Source organism: Phalacrocorax carbo, chromosome 3 (assembly GCF_963921805.1).
Source record: "Phalacrocorax carbo chromosome 3, bPhaCar2.1, whole genome shotgun sequence".
In the NCBI taxonomy this organism is placed as follows: Eukaryota; Metazoa; Chordata; class Aves; order Suliformes; family Phalacrocoracidae; genus Phalacrocorax; species Phalacrocorax carbo.
The window spans coordinates 106,298,607-106,317,790 of NC_087515.1; the positions used below are offsets into that span (position 1 = coordinate 106,298,607).

Sequence of the window (19,184 nt, forward strand, 5' to 3'; positions counted from 1 at the left end):
TCCTTTCACATCTGCCAACCAAGCTGAAGACGCGTTGGTGTCAGTTTCATTACTGGGATGGTACATACATACTCTGACAGTTGTCATAGGAGAATATGGGAATCAGAAACACAGAATCACAGAATAGTTTGGGTTGGATGGGATGTTTAAAAGTCTAGTCTAACCCCCCTGCAGTGAACAGGCACATCTTCAACTAGATTAGGTTCCTCAGAGCCTCATCCAACCTGACCATGAATGTTTCCACGGATAGGGCATCCACCATCTCTCTGGGCAACCTGTCCCAGTGTTTCACCACCCTCATAAAAAATTCCTTCCTTGTATCTAGTCTAAATCTACTCCCTTTCAGTTTAAAACCATTACCCCATGTCCTGTCACAACAGGCCCTGCTAAAAAGTTTGTCCCCATCTTTATAAAGTAGCCAAGTTAGACAGAGAGATATGGAGATGAAATAACCAGCCTAAAATAAAAACAGATTATCTATTCAGATGCATTTGCTTACTGAAGCAACAAAGACATCACCAATCATTTCAACAGAGTCCCACTCAGACACACGACTCGCCAGCGCGATCTGAAACATTGAATGGCACTGAAGAATTTCCTTAATTCGATAAAAGACCATTTTGAGTTTTCTTTCACTCAATAATTTTGGTTCCATATCTGAAAGGGGCTTCTCATATTGCTGTGGGGAAAAAAAAAACAAAACCGAACATAAATAGATTTAAACAAACAAACGAGTCTTCTACAAGCAGAAAAAACAATTTATGTAACAGTATATATACACACGCAAAATCTCTGAACATTTGGCATGAAGCATCTGTAGCAAAATCTATGTGAGTCATACTACACATTCTTTAAGGACATGACTATTTTTCAAATTTCCCAATTATAAAATGCAAAGATATTAAGGTACCTCCAGAATTCTTTTGAGAGCATCCACGTAATTCTTCTCACTGTCAACTACAGAGCCCAAAATATACCTTCTCACAACCTGTTAAGAAACAAAGTTTTGTCTGAAGCTCTAATCAGGTAACACGTTTTTTCATAGTTAGAAATGCTGATAATAAAATACAAGAAACACAAAGCGATTTAAATACTGGAACTGCAATAAAATAATGCTGTACCTCTTCAAACAGAATTAAATTTACTATTATTGGAAAAGTATTTATTATAAAGAACACAACAGTTATTGGATATCTATAATCTTTACTGAATGTTGCAATTCCAAGCTTTTCTTTTGAAACTGGTCTTTTATTTCAGGCATTAATACAAATAATACGTATAGATGATGATGGCTATTTCAGTGAATTGCTGTAACAAAAGAGGTAACCAGTTTTCATAATCAGTCTTCAAGATTAATTTTCTTTTTTAATAGGTTTTATAAATTTATTAGGAGTAGCCTGAAGGACAAACAAACAAACAAAAAGATTACCTTTTTAAGGTAAGGCCACATAAACTGTACCACTGAGAAAGTACCTGAGTAAGTCAGCTTTCTTTTTGGGCATGGAATGTCCTGAGTTGGAAGGGACCCACAAGGATCATCAACTCCAACTCCTGTCCCTGCACAGGACAACCCCAAATTCACACCATGTCTCTGAGGGCGTTGTCCAAGTGCTTCTTGAATAGCGCCAGGCTTGGTGCCGTGACTGCCTCCCTGGGGAGCCTGTTCCAGGGCTCCGCCACCCTCTGGGGGAAGAACCTTTTCCTAATAACCAGCCTAAACCTCCCCTGGCACATCTTCCTGCCATTCCCTTGGGTCCTGTCACTGGTCACCAGAGAGAAGAGATCAGCGCCTGCCCCTCCCCCTCCCCATGTGAGGAAGCTGTAGACCACCATGAGGTCTCTCCTCAGTCTCCTCTAGGCTGAACAAACCAAGTGACTTTAGCTGCTCCTCATATGGTTTCTCCTCTAAACCCTTCACAAACTTCGTGGCCCTCCTCTGGGCACTCTCTAGTAGCTTTATATCCTTAATGTACTGTGGTGCCCAAAACTGCACCCAGCGCTCGAGGTGAGGCCGCACCAGCGCAGAGCAGAGCGGGACAATCACCTCCCTCGACCGGCTGCAATGCAGGGCTTGATGCACCCCAGGACACGGTTGGCCCTCTTGGCTGCCAGGGCACACTGTTGGCTCATGTTCTACTTGCCGTCAGCCAGAACCCCCAGGTCTCCCTCTGCAGAGCTGCTCTCCAGCCTCTCAGTCCCATGTCTGTGTGTACAGCCAGGGTTGCCGTGCCCCAGGTGCAAAATCCAGCACTTGCCCTTGTTAAACCTCATATGGTTGGTGATTGCCCAGCTCTCCAGTCTGTCCAGATCTCTCAGCAGGGCCTCTCTGCCCTCGAGAGCGCCAACAGCTCCTCCCAATTTTGTGTCGTCAGCCAACATAATTAGTATTCCCTCCAGTCCTGCATGCAAGTAATTTATGAAGAGATTAAAGAGTACTGGCACTAAGATGGATCCCTGCAGAACCCCACTAGTGACTGGCCGCCAGCCTGATGTAACCCCATTTACTATAACCCTTTGAGCCTGACATGTCAGCCAATGGCTCCTCCATTGCATTATGTGTTTATTCAGCTGTGTGCTGGACATTTTGTCCAGGAGGATACAGTGAGAGACAGTATCGAAACACTTATTGAAATCCAAAGACTTACTGAAATCCAAGATGATCACATTAGCTGGCTTTCCTTGGTCAAGTAGGTGGTTATCCTTGTAATAGAGGGTTAAATTAAGTTTGTTAGGCAGGAGTTTCCCCTCGTGAACCCATGCTGGGTGGGACCAAGGACTGCACTGTCTTTCAGGTGTTTTTCAATAACTCCCAGAATAATCTTCTCCATCATTTTGCCAGGCATTACCACGCATAAGCGAAAACCCCATGCTATCTATATTCATACAAATTGATAGAGTTATAAGACCTTCAGGAAATATTACTGTATTTTATGTTTACAAACTACAGCCTATTCATCACACCTCCTTCTCCACCTCCTGCTTCTGCAATTCAGCTGAAACGCACATTGTACTCATGTGCAGGTGACATGACAGGAAGGACTGCAGAATCTCTTTGGTTTAAAAATTAAACTTACTGATTAGATTTCTTGCTGGTTTTAAGGGTTTGTTTTCACTCAAATCTATTTCCTAACGCAGCTCATCACAGGGCTTTCAAAAGCAGGGCTCTGACAGAGAAGACAGCACAAGGGCAGGATCAAACCACTCCCCACAACTACAAGGGATGGCAAAACCACTTCTTTTGCTATTTTAAGCCAGCCTAAATGACCATGAAACTAAAATATCAGACTTGCTTCTCTCTGCTCCTGATCATCACGGCCTCCTGCCTCCTCTAGCATGGCTGCCTTTAATTCTCCACACCTGTATTTTGCATTAAGTGCAGGTTATGCAAGGATATTCTGTCCAGCACTGGCATTTCAAAGGAAGACTTCAAAACTATCTGAGGCCTTCCTTAAAGATATATATGGTAAAATTAGTTGTGTCTAATTTGTGTTTAGAATGGATTTAGCAGTGTCTTATTTGGTGTAATGTATCAGCTGCTCTGGTAAAAGATACTAACTCTACTTTTAGTCACAGTTCATTCTTCTGAAAAGAATAAACATCTGTAGAAAATGTTGGGGTTTTTTTTCAGGCTCTATAAAACACAAAATAGATATTTAATAGTGTCTACAGCTTATTGCAATAGAGAAGCACAACTTACAAGCGGCTTGCATGTCTTATATTTATATTCACATCTTTGCTAGTAACAGTAGCATACAGACATAAACAATTCACTCTAAGAATTCAGGTCCCAGTATTAAAATGAAGCAGAAGATATCATGACTGAGACCCAAGGCAGGACACAGTATTTAAACAGGCACCAGTTTTTAAACAAAAGCTATCATGCCACCTGCTGTTTAAAACAAGTACATTCATAAAGTCCATGTCATTTGTGGCAAAGTAGTCCAGGTTGGCAAGGGCTTCTGGCCTTCACCCTCTCCATCTGGGAGACCGGGGCTGCCGAGCAGTTTGCCGGACCCCAGCCTATGCCATGGCATAGTGTAACTCTGCCCCAGAGCCAGGACTTGTGTTGGCTTCTGGTGAGCTGCTTGAGTTTTTCTGTCAACCTCAGCCCAAAGCCACACTGCCCAGCAGCCCTACCCTCACGCACATGGCCGCTGCACCCCTCCAATTTGGCATCGTCTCCAAATGTGCACTGCTGCTGGTATTCGGATTGCTAATAAAGGCATTAAACACCACAGACCAGACCAGTAGACTACAACTTTCTGAGCATGGTGTCCTTGCTTGTTTTGCAGAGGTAAGCGGCATCCTCTGCTCTCCGCTGTCCAGAAGCCAGCCATCCCAAAGGGACTCAGCCTGGTCAGGCACAAATGGACTCTGATCCATCTGTGCTGACCATTCCCAATCACCCTCCTGTCCTTCCAAACCCAGAAAAAGCTCCCAGGAGCATTTGTTCCATCACCTTTGCAGGGACTGAGGTGAGGCCAGCCTGGTTCTTTCTTGCTCTTCTTAAAGAGCATGAGTGTGACTTTTTTTCCAGTCTTCTGATCACTATGATCTTAGACAACAGAGAAAGGCCTTACCCTCAGCACCCCTAAATCCATCCCTTCTGGTCCTATGGCCACCTGCATATGTCCAGCTGGCCTCAGTACATCCTAACCGCAGGTAATGCTTCACTCCAGCAGGACCTGCCTCTAGGCTCAGGGGCTTCAGAGGCCTGAGGACAAATCTCACCAGTAAAAGCTGAGGCAAAGGTGGCACTGAGCACCTTGGTCTTTTCAGCACCCTTTGTCACTAGGTCCCTGTCCCATCAAGCAGCAGACCTGTATTCTTCTTCGCCTTCCTTTTGCTGCCAATGTACATATAAGAAGCCCTTCATTGTTGCCCTTCACACCTCACTAGCTCCAGCTGAGCTCTGGCTTTCCTAACTTCATTCCTGCCCACTTGGGCGGCTCCTCCTGGGTCGATACTACTAGTTTGTTCCAAACTAAGAGCACTCTATTCTTCCAAAAGATGGTACATTTATTTTTAATTACCCACAAAAAAAAACCCCAGTGAAACTCCCAAACATTTGGAAAGAAGATATAGACAGCATTCAGATTGATGCTGAGATCTTACATTATTATGAAATCTTACTGTAACATAACAGTTTGGTAGTTGCATTGTTACAAGATTAGCACTTCACTGTGCTAAACACATTAGAAAAAAAAACCCTCACCAAGTAAATAAAAAGAACAATTTATACCACTCTCCTCAGCTGCCCCTTAATTTGGTTTTTTGCTCATTTTCTGAAGCTACTGACCAACACATGACTTGACACCACAAGAAGCTAAAAACTCTCACAGGATTTATTTCCAGCCAAAATTTCTAACTGATGACAATTTCAGTGTTTTTTGAAGTGGTTTCCACAGTGACTAGAGAGTTTGAGGTAGAGAACAGCAAAATATACTCTTCTGTAGACTTGACTTTCCTGGGGACAAGGTTTTGCTAAAATCAGGAGAAACCTTAAGATTCAAAGAGCATTCTATTTTAAAACAGAAATCCTGGAGCACCTGGAGCAATATCTTCTGACTCAATGAAAATGTTTAAACTCTTTTCTTTTTCACTCAAAATAATCAAATTTAGTTTGTGTTCAGGTAGTGAAACAATAGAATTATTACAGATGACTTTATAACACAAAACAACATTTTGCATCTCTGGCTGAATTCAAGACTGATGCAACTATACAGATGCATACCAATTTTCAAAAAAACTACTTATTCAGTTCTGAATTTGATGTCCACTTCATTTATGTTAATGCCAACATCTTTGAAGAGCAAGGAACCTGGAAGCCATTGATGTAGAGCAGAAGGGGAAGAAAAAGAGGCAGAAGGCCATATTTCCAAAAGCCTACTACCTGCTGTTGTGATAATCCTTCAGGCATAGGAGTCATAATTGCTTCTGTATGCATGCAGTCCACATCAATAAATAAATTTAGCTCCTCTTCTTCCAGGCATGATGCTCTATGATCTACAAATAATTGAATAACCAAAATGTCAACTTTTACAACACGTAGATTGAAAGAAGAAGAAAAACAAAGAAAGCAAAGATCCTATCATCCAAGCACAGTCTTATTTTCACTTACCAAACAAAAGACATGTCTAAGCATTTCTGTATCACCTGTGAAATCACATATATACCACCACTGACAGGTGCTCTAATACAGAAAATATCTTTCAAAGGTATCTCAAAATCCTAAAATCCACACAGAAGGAGACAACCTATGCATCTTTTTCTTGTTCTTTACTCCCTCTTCACAGCCAGGAGAACAAGGCTGTCCAGAGTACAGGACATGATAATCAGGGTTAAAACACTGTGGCTCCAGGGCCAGCAGTTTTAAATAAATGACCTTTGGGAAGAAATTAAACACACCCATAACATGATCTAGCTTAAAAAAATTCCATAAACCCTTCCATAACTGAACTAAAATAAGTAGCCAAATGCACCAAAATGTTGAATTTAATCAGAAATGAGAGTAAGGGATTCCGCATTGCTTTCTACCTACTAATTTTATGCAAAAAGCACCACCAAAGTGCAGTGATAGGTGGCAGTACACAGCCAGCCAAACAAGCAGACATGAGCAAAGGAGAGATAAAGAAAGAACAGTGTAAGAAGCAGTACGTGTCTTGGGGAAAAAAAAGGAAAGTAAGGGAAGCAGGTCTGTTGGCTGGGAAGAATTAATGAGTTTATGTGACAAATTTGTCACCTGCTGATTTGGTAAGTGGCTAAGGGATTAAACCATCCACAGATATCCTGTGTCTGCTACCTAACCTCTAGAAGTGTAAGGAGGAATGCCAAGTCCACTGTAACACTGTCCCGCTGAAGGAGATAATTTTCTCCTGTGCAACTGCAAGAAGCTGAGGATACATTTTTGATCTCTCAAGTTTGTGCAATTCTCTTTCTGTTTTCTGTCTGTGAATTAGGTAGCTTCAGAAGCAGTTAGAGGCCATGGCAGGGATGTAAGATATGTCCTGGTCCTTACAGATAGGATGCAGCTTCATGTTACCTCGCTCACTAAAAATGTCTTGCTCCAGTCTTGTGGGTTTAGCTTCCCAAGATTGTTGTTTTACAAGCTCTGAAGTTACAACCATTCAATTAGCTGAGGAGAAACCTGAGCAGAAACATATACTACCTCTCAGACTTACTCTGAAGAAGTCGGTTTGTATTCAGTTACTACCCCCTGCCTCTTTCAAAAATTAACTGTGGACTGCTGCTGCTGAGGCTTATGGCAGAGAGCTGACATTTGTTCTTAACTAGAAAAAGAACACAAATACTTTTAGCTTTTTGATTTTAGACCACTTTCTGGTTTCTCAGTTCAAACTCAGCTTTCATCAAAAATCACCTGTGATAAAGCAGAACAGTCTCTTCCCCTGCTTCCGCTCTTAAGCAAGGAAAGCTTTTGTCAACCCTTGGCCATGAGAAACTTTTCAATAGTCAACACAACTCCGCTAAAAACCATGTCTTGTCAGCAGACTTTCCTGGCGTTCAGGAGTTACTTGATGGAGGGAACTGGACAAACGTAGTACATGAACATAATTTCCATACTTCCGTATACCAATACCTAGATAGCATCTATGACACTGTTCGGTGGGAATTTTTGTTTTTAAGCAGACACTTCTCTGTGGTGCTCAGGTTTCTCAGGTCACTCAGGTTCTTGCCCCAAACCTAAAACTACTCAAGATGCATTGACCATACTGTCATCTGAACTGACATAATGAAGTATACCATACTTCATTGCTATAAAGCTGATTTCATGCATCCAGTAAACAGCTCCCAGTACAAAAACCTGCTAGGCCATTCACTTTTCTCAGAAATTACTAGAGACTAACACATTATAATAGGCACATACCTTGAGAAATGAAGGATTTTGTTCTAATGAAGGAGCGACCCTTTTTCACAGCTGCTTTTGTCTTTTCGAGCCCATCTTTGGTACCTTCTCTAGCAGCTCGCATAAGCTTTTGCATCTGTAAGATAAAAAATACAGTCTACGTGTTCAATAAATAATAGGAACATGCTTGTGCATACCATGCAGAATACTTTTGATCAAAATATCTTTAAAAACAACACTGTCAAGTAGGTTAGGTTATAAATATAGCCCAAAGTCAAAGGAATATATAGTAAGTACACAGATCCATCAAAGCTCAGATCTAAGCACCTATACTTTTTCTTAATAAAATCAAACTTGGAGAAAGGGACTTAATTCATGTCAATATTGTATGCAAGCCTAAAATAGCAGGAATGCTTACGAACCCTTCTGTATCAAGCATCTGAACTTCTCAAATGATCAGCTTTGCATTATGTAACAAATAAATAGTATGAACAGGTCTATAACAGGCAGGGTTCTTGCCCATCTTCCAATGTCCCACTAACTCTGTCAAAGTATTTCTGACCTAAAGATAATCCCCTAGACTCAGTTCTATATTAACTATATTCTTAAACAAACACTGTTTTGCAGAAAATGTTACAACTAATAATTTCATTAATTGAACAAATCAGTTGATATGATAAAGAATTTTATAATTTTATAATACACTACCACACCAAAAAGAAATTTCATTTAAAAAAAAAAGTGTTGTTTTGCTAGGAAATGTTTACTAAAAATACCTGCTTTGTACTTTTGCTTTCCCAAAATGCCACCATGGAAAAAATTCCGACTACTGTCGGAGCTGTGCTGACACCATCAGCAACATCAGAACACAAACAAAGCTGTCTTGCTGCAATCTGGCAATTTCTCGGTTTGAGCCAAAGCTTCCAGGAAAAACCCAGCCTCTTCATACTGGCTCCATTCAGAATGGAAAGCTCTGAGATTCTGACTCCCGCAATTTGATCCCATGTGGCTGCAGAGTCAGGGTCAGGCTGGCCCTGCAGAGCTCACCCAGGTCTCAGACAGGCGCCGGAGCTGTACGCCTGGCTCACACTCTGGGATAAGGGCACCAGTCAGCAAGGAAGGACAATGCCCTATCTCATCTTCTGAAACTGATACCACTAAGCATGAGAAAAGGTCCTTGACAAAGTACTTTTAAGACAAAATGCATAATAATCCAGCACATTTAGAACTCATTTAATACAAATTATTGCCTGCTTTTTCAAGTTATTATTAGAAGAAAAATATAACATTGTCTATTTTGGAAAAAGCAATCATTCAAACATAGCTAGTTACAAAAATCAACTACGCTACCTTCAGCTCATGTTTTTGCTTTAGTTGCTGAATCTCTACTGCTCCCACAGTGTTTGCCATCAAATCTTTCATCTTTTTTTCATAATGCTCCTTTAAACGCGTTAGGTCATGAGAAAGCTACAGTGTATAAAAAGACACAATCTTTTCAAAAAGCCTGCAGTAAACTTCATGCTAAAGTACTCACTTATATCATGCATGTTGCCCAGTCTGCCTACTGATACACAGACAACTGAGGGAAAATTATCATTTAGGGACACTACAACCCAACGAATAGACCGTCACTCCTGTGCATCACCGTACCTTTCAGAAACTCGGCCAGGTGCCTTTGCGCTATGCTGGCAACTATGTAAAGAGAGGGACAAAGGCAGTTAGTCTAAGCTAGCCACCTATTAGTTATGTTGTGTGCATCTCTTACAAACCATATGGAAACAACGCATCAACTTCACCCACAAGCATCACTGGGTGGAGCACAAACCCTTGTGAGTATATTTCTGACTATCCTTCAAAACAGTGAATCAGAGGAATTCTCAAAGGCTGAAGAACCTGCAGAGGTTGCTGGCACCCAGGAAGGTGCAGATCAACAGTTGGACAAAATGACAGTAACAGGGGAGGATGCACAGTCTTGTAATTCCCCAGTGCATGGGAATTGGGAAGCACATGTTTTCCCTCAGCTCTATCATATCTTCACTGTATGACCATGGGTGTTAACCATCTCATACACGAATACATCCATTTGCAAGGTAAGGAAACTATCCCACAGAAATGCTCTGGAATACTGATTATCATTTGTTAAACACTGTGAGAAAGCCAGATAGAAGAGGTTAAAATGTAACTATAATACAAGTCTAATGGAAAAACCTGCAGCTCGATGTCAACAGAATTATTTGGCAACAGATGAAAGAATCAGGAAAGAGAAGGCCTACTGAGTTGAAAATAGGAGGAAGGTCCAGCATTTAGCTCCACTAGGCTGGGTGAGGATGCAATTACCTCCAGCATGATGATTCTGGCATTACAGCAGTATTATTAAGAACAGCATCTGGTTCACAGACTACAAATACTTAATAGCAGAAAAACCTTCCTGTCTCAAAATAAATAAATTTTTAAAAATCAAAAGTAATTAAAAATAAAAAGTTACTTTGAGGGAAGTCATACGAGCACTTACAACTAAAAATCCCACCTCCAACCTTCCCATACTTTTCAGCAGACAGAAAGAACAATAAGCAAGGCAGATCTCTCACAGGGTCTGAAAGACTACAGAAGGAGATGTGCTGGGAAAATACTGTAACATCCATCACAAGACCTGAGGAGAAGTGAGAGTGCAAAGAAAGGATACAGAGAATAGGTATAAAGTGGAGTGGTTTCTCAGCAATCCTGAAGTTTGTGTCTTTCCTCATTCTCTGCCAAACCTCTTCTCTAGTTTCGTGACTTCTCTGCCTCCCAGTAACCCATCCAGATGCAGCAGCCCCCCTGACTTCTCCAGCCACCAACTAATGGGTGCCTATGCTCCTCATCCCCATTCTCACAAGGCAACCCTCAAAACCTTTTGTCACAGGCCTGGAAAAGCCAGGTGCAGGGCAGTACCCTGGAGCATGCCTCTGTCCTCCCACCACTCCTTGGTCTCTTGCTCAGATACTCTGTGGCTGATCATGGCATCATCACTCTCAACCCACTGCCCATAGTTTCCTGTGACAGATCAAAGTATACTTATAAGCAATTAAAAAAATGGCTTTAAACCTTGCTTTGTGCACACGTGTAAATAGCTTCCTATAACTATGGCCAAAGCTGAAGCTACAGATAACAGGAAACAATTAAAATAAACAAACCAGCAGTGATGGTAAGATTACACACCTACTTGAAAAGTTATAAAAACATCCAAAGTCGTGTTTTTAACAACAACAAAAAAAATCAAACCCATTTTTCTTCAGTCTAGTTAAAAAATTCCCCAGAAACAAACAGCTGCAATAGCTTAAACATGTTTTAGTCAGGACAAACCCAAAACAAAACCAGAAGATGAGCTCTGATGATTTCGGTGGGCTCAAGTCTTGCAGTTAATTGCTCCTCCCTGATTTCTGAAGGGCAGGCAGCAAATATGGAGGTGGGGGGAAAGCAGATAACGTGTACTGGAAGGAAACGCAGACAGTGAAGCTTTTATTCCCATCAAGATAAGAAACCTGCAAAATGAAGACAAGAGTCCCATGGAAGAACACCCTGGCTGCTACCCCCACAGCCTCCAGCCACGGGGTGCTGCAGCAGCTAACAGTATGCAGCTGCGAAGTAGCTCTTGGGTGTCTATCCCTGGCCGCCACACACCGGGGGGCCCTGGGGATTTGCAGTGACTCAGGGCACGGAGCCCAGCCCTGCCTGTCCCCACTCTGCCCCACATCCCTATCCTCCAAGTGCTCAGAGCAGGGAACCAGCAGCGGGAGGCTGCCCAGGTCCCAGGTAAGACTTCCCTCTCATAGGAGGGCAGAAGGAAAGGAGCTGAAGCAGCGATAGCACAGGAGTCTGAGGCTCATCCTGATGGGCAATCAGAAAGATGCAGCAAGGGCATGCACCCATCAGTGTCTTCCTGCCTCCTGTGGGCACAGATATAGCTGAAGATACTAGACCAGAGATGTGTCACAGATGCATCATTTTAATTGCACTGCCTCTATTCTCTCCTTAGTAAACAGTACTGGCTTCTCTTTGATCACAAAAACCTATTATTTTGGGGGGTTTTGTTAAGCTCAGTCACCTTCAAACAACCAACATGATACAGATCTAAGACAGAAAAGCAGGGAGCACTGGCAAAGTTTTGTGACTTTTGAGCACCTGAAGAATCCCAAAACTTCATGTCTTGTCAGGCTTACCCCCATTTGTTCTTCACATTATTTTCCACGCTCATTTACCATTTACACTACTCCATCAGCTGCAAAAGAAGAAAAGGTGAGGAACTGCCCACAGGCAAAAATAATCCCATTTTTAATTTCACTTTTATCCAATTCGAGTTTTTTCTCTTTTTTTAAGGAGCTTCTGTTTAATATTTTCATCTTTTCTTTTTCCTGTCACTCCCACACTGATTCACGTCTCCTTTAAGAAGATGCCGCTGGCATTTGAAACTGGACTGAGAAGGGAAATACAGGTGAGAAAGCTTAAGTGTTGGAAATCAGGATAATCTCAATGACTGAGCAGCACTGCAGGATACATACATGTCTCTTGTGGTTGCCTCGCAAAAAGGAGCTGGGAATTCCATTTTTACACTCAGAATCACTCTGTTCTTCATAGCTTTCAAACTCACTTGAACTCCACCCGTATTCCAGCGAGCTGTTTCCACCATCATCACCGTTTTCAACATCATCATAAATCATTTCCTCTGTAAGAATTAAACCAAAATAAAAAAAAGCTATACTGAAATTTCTGTTTGTTTAAACACCAAAAAACTTGTTCAGGATGTACTATAAAGAACTATACAGACTTCTGTACACACACTTTAAAAAGCGAATTAAACCCAACATTCAAACAGCCAAAGTGGGTTGTCTTTGTTGGAACAGAGTACGAAAAGAGGACAGCGTAATGGATGCACACCACGATCCTTTTAAAAATATGCCCTACTCAAACTACTCTGTTCTGTCCAAATCCCACAACATATTTTAGATGAAATTTAGATGAAGTTCGAACTGTAGCTGTGAACACCCATCTGCACTGACATGGAGCATCCTTCCATTTGCAAGCTTGCCACTTGCCCCTAGGAACATCTTCATCATCAGCTCAAATGATAAATGCTAAAAAATTGCAAGAATCAAATGAAAATGTCACTACTTCAAGTAGAACAGATCAGACTAAAGTAGCATGAAACACGTTACACTATCATATTTTATGACTAGTCATTCTTGCAATTCCACCACAGTCACTAGGAGTCTCCCATATCCGCAGGTTACCTTGTCCATAGTCTAGTCTAAGAGCTTCAAGTATTAACCTTTTCAAGATCTAGAAAGCTATATTGCAAAGGCTGACTGAAGTATCACCTATTAAAGACACAGGTCTTTACATTGGCAGAGACATCAAGTATGACAAACTGACTCAGAACAAAATAGAAATTTTTAGTGCCAATTACTTATCAGGAAACAGGCGTGCACTGTACATGCAGCATCATTTGTCATTACAAGTACAGAAGTGTGGACGCTTCTGCCAGGGATCCCTACTGTCAGAGGTTATAACGCTTCATTTAAAACTGTCTCATATTAAATTCAGTAAACAAAAGTTGTGTTTTCATTTTAAGACTGAAATTTTATTGAAATTGAGAAAAAAAAATATATACTCAAAAGAAAAGCTGACATATTTTACATACCTGTCTAAACCCTGGATTCTGTGATTTAAAAACTACTTTTTGACGAATAATAAAATTTTAATACTACCATTAATTAAATCCTTGAAAATTAACACCAAAGAATCTCTTCTAATTTCAAATAATCAGATTTTAACAATTTTTAAAAAAAACCTCCGTTCATATCAAAATTGTCCTTAAAATACACTTATGGAAGAAGACATTTTAGTGGAAATTTAGCACAACGAAGTAAGTAAAAATAAGTCAAGACTTATATAAGTCAAATTTTTGCCATGCCAGTATTGGGGCAGGCTATATCCAGTGATTTGGTGGACATATCTTGTCCCTGTGTTAATGTAGACAGAGCTCTAACTGCAACTTTTTCAGAACAGTTGTGTCTCCCTGACAAAATATACAATTAATAAACATCAAGATCATGAAGGTACGAAGAAGAAAATTCCCTCGCTACCTATTTTCTCAGAAACTTTCAATGTCTTTGGGGAGAAACAGAAAGCCAAAATTTTAATTAACTTCATCTGGGTTAAGCTGAAAATTCGGATCGAGATGCTCAGCATAGCTTTGCTCCACGTGCCACATCCCACCCAGTGAAGCCCCCTGGCCTTCGTGTACATGTTTCCTGACTGAGCAGCCACAGCGCAAACACATCCCTGCCCAGAGCAGCACAGTGCATGTAGGGAACTTCCAGTAATAAAAGCATTCAAGTCATGAATGTAGCATAATACTTTCAAATAATAAAAGAAACAGATTTCAGTAATAATTTGTAAAACACCTTGCCTGAACAGCACTAAGGACAAGAAATGAAAATGTTAAAGCTTTAAAGATAAATGTGGTTTTCACACAAGAAAGCTTAAGTGTTTTTCTTCAGCACAACTGAAGTTCAAACTACAGTATCTATCAAACTACAACTTCAGTATCAAACACCTATACTGAGAGCCATGACAAGTAGATGCCTAATAAGCTGATCTACTCAAACACAAAATCAGTTACTAGCAACCAAGCTTTAAGCACAGCCTTCACTATAACCAAAAACTGAAAAAAAAATCTGAGCGAGAAGTCATTGAAACAAGCTTCTTGAGCCCTAGCTGCACCATTCCCAGTAAGGGTAAAAGCTTTGCTCCAGCACATCATCAGGAGCTGGACCACTCCAAAGCTGAAATTAAACATTTCTGTACAGTCACAATCCAGACGGTAAATAGCTGTTCTGAATCTCCTCCTCCATCTATCAGGTACTTTTATGTTGAAGGGAGACTTTCAAGAATGGAGCAGTTCCCTCTATAATCATGACAATGATGCATTATCATACATTATTCAACTATGTAAAACACCCTTTTTCCTACCTTTCTTGCCTTGTTTAGGTCACTACAGCTAATACGCCCAACACTGTAATTCTCTAACATACAGAATACTCAAGCATTTGGGACAGGATCTATAGAATATAGCAGAATTCTGCTTCTGAGAAGAGCAGTGTAGGAGACCTGCTAAGATGAAGTCTTCCAAGAGTCAGTTTAATTATGAACTTTGTAAGATCTACTGATTATTGACACAGTGTTAATTCCATTTACATATGTTTTGGTACTTAATGAACGTATCTATTCAGTATACATGCACATAATTCCATATTACATTGCTTTCAATGTGGTCTGTATTACAAAGACCTCAAACCTGGTTCAGAGTCTGAATTTTCTCTTGGCACATCATCATAAATTACTTCATCTGGGTCTAAAAGCAAAACAGAAAAACACAAGTGAGAATCACAGAATCACAGAATCGTTAAGGTTGGAAAAAACGCTTAAGATCATCAAGTCCAACCGCTAACCTATCACTGCCAAGTCCACCACTAAACCATATCCTCAAGCACCACATCTACCCTTCTTTTAAATACCTCCAGGGATGGAGACTCAACCACCTCCCTGGGCAGCCTGTTCCAATGTCTGACAACCCTTTCGGTGAATAAGTTTTTCCTAATGTCCAACCTAAACTTCCCCAGGTGGAGCTTGAGGCCGTTTCCTCTCGTCCTATCGCTTGTTACTAGGGAGAAGAGAAACCCCCTAAAATGTGAATGTGACCAACAGTGTTTAAGAGGCATTTGGACAATACCCTTAATAACAATCTTCAGCTCTTGGTCAGCCCTGAAGTGGTCAGGCAGTAGACTAGATGATCATTGTAGGTACAACTTCCAACCTCCTTCCAGCTGAAATACTCTAAAGAATGTTGGTTATATTGGCACATATGACTAAAATGGAGATATGACCCATTCTCCAACTGCATTTTGCCGGTTCATCTAATCATCATTCAAATAATGCAATAATGCACAAAACCAGTATAAGGTATTTGTGAAATTTCAGAGTTTTATCTGCATTGTTTTTGATGAACTTTGGTAGCCTGAAAACAGAAATGCACTTCAACAGCCAACATGTCTCCCTCCTTTTTACAGCACTATGGTATGTTCTGTGCTTGAGGAAGGCTGCTCATTGCCTTCGTAAATGGCCGTAGAGAGGCTGTAATAGACAATTTTTAAAAATAATCAAAACTAAATCATGTTATGATCATTGTAGTACATTAAGAGGCAGGACGAGGATGAAAATTCTTCAGTCACTTCAAGTGACATGTAAGATGAACCTCCAGCCCAGTGGAAACAGGTGAGAACATGCAGGATAACCTGTCCTCAAACCCCAGTGCTTCTGTTATGGTTTAAAATGCAGCTGCCAGCCAAGAGCACACACTAAGAAAAAGCAGCAATTTCCTGCCTTCCACCTTCTCCAATAACTTCTTTGGCAATTGCTGCATGAGGAGAACAATTTCATATACAGTCACAGAGCAGAGACTGAACTTGAGCAAATTTCCACTGTACATGTATTGATGGAGCCAAATGATCTCCTTAAGACAGTGACAGATGATTCCATAGGCTCCAAAAAGCACTCCACAGAAAACTGAATGTTAACTTTATTCTCAAATACACAATTTTGTTACACTGCTGAATGTTTTAACTGTGGTAATGCTGTTCTGGAACATAACTGAAAAAATATAATAAAAGTGAACATGGAGATATCTGTAAAATATACGTGTGCATATAGATACACACATACTGTTGATCACAACTTAAAACTGACCTTCTTCTATAGTTGTACTTCGGTGCTCACCGATACTTACTTTCCATCCATGCTGTATTTGCAGGATCTGCAACCCACTTGGCCAGAGCATCATCCTCTCTCTTGGCCTGGTTATCTTCACTTGGAAGAAAAAAAAGGCCACAAAATAAAGCATTAAAAGCTACACCACACTGTTTTTAAACAACTGTGAAAACAAGACAATAAATATCTTGCTGCCTTCCAGTTCCCACTCTGAGGCTGCTGATTAATCAAAACTGCCTCTTCAGTATGTAATTAGGAGATTAATAATCTCTTCAATAATGTGACAGTTTTAGTCAAGAAACTGAAAACACTTCCTTTCAATCTCAAGAAATACACTGCTTTTGAATTCTACCAGAGCACAGAAAACTCTTAGAAAGCAGTGAAGAGAGCTGCTCTTTCCCTGTAAATAAGACTAAAGATGTTCTGGACTACATCATGAGCCGTCGGGCTTGACAAGGCTATTATCCTCCTCTAGTTGATGCTGGTGAGGCTGAACCTACCAGCAGCACATCCAGTTTTGGCTTCCCAACACCCCCCCTTCTAGAGAAGTATGGAGAAACTGAAGTTACCTCTAGAGAGACATGAAATGGGGGACTAAACCACATGGCTTACAAGGAATGAGGTGAAAGACATGAAGCTTATTTAGTCTGGTAAAAAGGATGCTATGGGGTGAGCCAACAGCAGGTACAACTCCCTGAAAGAGAGCTACAGAAGTGATGAAGTTGGGGTTTTTTTTGTTTGGGTTTGTTTTGGGATTTTGGGAGCTGATTTTTTTTCAGGTGTCAGATGATACGCAAGGGGGAATGGTCAACAAACTGCAGTTGGAAGATTTGGTTTGGACATTAGGGAAAAAAAATTCACCAAAGGGTAGTACAGCAGGGAAGCTGCAGCACCTCTGTCCTTGGAGGTTTTCAAGGCTCGGCTACCAAGGCCATGCCTGATCTAATGGCGTGTTGGCAGTGCTCCTGCTGAAAGCAGACTGCAAGATCTCCAGCAATCTGTTGCAGCTGACTTTGCTATGATTCTATAAAAATTAAACCTAGTTTCATCAGAAATGGTATGCACAGTTATACATATGAAACTAGCACTGATTTTGGTATACAGCCAGAGTTACTGAGTTAAGAAAATGAAAATAAATAAACATGGAAGTGTCACAAAAGAAAAATAAAATATTTGATTTCTCAAATGTAAGCCTTCTTAGGAATTAAGGTTTTACAGAACATTAAAACATGCTGAACTGGCAATCACCTATTTTGAGGCTCCTCTGAGTTCAGAGAATTACAATGACATTCTTCAGTTGCTGACTGTGTACCTGCCAAGTAGAAAAAAATATAATCAGAAAAATGTTTGGAATAAAATGTCAGTGTGGTTCAAATGGTATGTTTTAGCATAACAAACTGATTTTACTAGTTCATTGCTAATGAATAATCTACTTCTACAAAAAATTTTTATTCTTAAACATTTATAAACATTTTAGAAGTTTCTTCACACTATTTTTGTAAGTGAAAGAATTCAGAGACACAGCTTTTGGTATAAGAGCTGTTAACAGGAAATTACAATGTCAGATGAATTTAATTGTAATCTCTCAAACACATATTCCTCTACCGGTAATAACAACCACACAAATACATTTGCTTTTACTTGCCAATATTCCCAGTGGTGATAGACAGCAAAGGCTGCAAAACCAAAAAAGTATCATAGTACTTGGAATTACAGTAGAATTGCTACCTAGATAGAGAACAGCATATTGAAAATACAAAAATGAAAGAAAAGGCAGGATATAGAGAGCTTTCTGCTCTCCTGCTCTCTCAACATTAAGCTGTCAGCTTTGCCAATTCTAGTTAGCAAATGGAGGACTGTTCCTGTTTCTGTAATAATCCAAAGTTATTTCACTTTCAAGTTTCCTCTTCTGTCTTAAAATTGTTCTATAGGACAAACAGAACTTGTGAAACTATCAAGGAAAACATCCCATAGCAACTCTAAACCCACAAGGATTGGAAAACAAACAGAAGTGCATTAAAGAACGTAAAAGGGACAAGAACTCTGCCAGGACATAGATAAAGCATGATAAGGTATGAGAAGAAACCTTTTGGCTTGAACACTGAACTATGGCTCTGGAAATTATTTCATAACATTAAAAGGCAATTAGCATTAATCATTCTTAATGGCAAGATAAGACAGGAATCCTCCCTTATACTATATGTTGTAATCTAGTGCCAGCAAAACAAAGATCAGGCATCACCAACTTAAAGAAACGTTGAGGAACTGACTGTGTACATTTGTTTTTCCTTATGCATCTTTACTTAGGTATCTCAAATCCTAGTACCGCAAGCATTTTAAAATAAACTGATGTTTTTCTTCTAAATCTGACAAGAAATTTTAATTCATACTGAGAACTCTTTCTTTTCCTGTTTTGACACAAGATCGCCCACAGACATCCAGGCTAAGTGCTACACAAGCATTTACAAAACAGCACAGGTACCTGAAGTTAAACAAGGATTCCACTTCAAATACA

The 19,184-nt window shown here is 40.4% G+C and overlaps 1 protein-coding gene across 7 annotated transcripts in view; it reads right to left on the reverse strand.

Moving 5' to 3' along the window:
- ARHGEF10 (Rho guanine nucleotide exchange factor 10) overlaps positions 1-19,184 on the reverse strand; it is a 118,001-nt gene that overhangs the window by 66,512 nt on the left and 32,305 nt on the right. For 5 of the 7 annotated variants that reach the window (XM_064447950.1, XM_064447955.1, XM_064447952.1 and 2 more), the window contains 9 exons: positions 17,918-17,981; positions 16,689-16,768; positions 15,201-15,257; positions 12,403-12,566; positions 9,215-9,331; positions 7,886-8,000; positions 5,894-6,006; positions 911-988; positions 500-679 (listed from right to left, as the gene is read on the reverse strand). In XM_064447950.1, the coding sequence (XP_064304020.1) occupies positions 500-679; positions 911-988; positions 5,894-6,006; positions 7,886-8,000; positions 9,215-9,331; positions 12,403-12,566; positions 15,201-15,257; positions 16,689-16,768; positions 17,918-17,981 (968 nt within the window). The remainder of the gene's footprint in view (positions 1-499; positions 680-910; positions 989-5,893; positions 6,007-7,885; positions 8,001-9,214; positions 9,332-12,402; positions 12,567-15,200; positions 15,258-16,688; positions 16,769-17,917; positions 17,982-19,184) is intronic. The other 2 variants (XM_064447953.1, XM_064447954.1) reach the window with 1 other exon arrangement.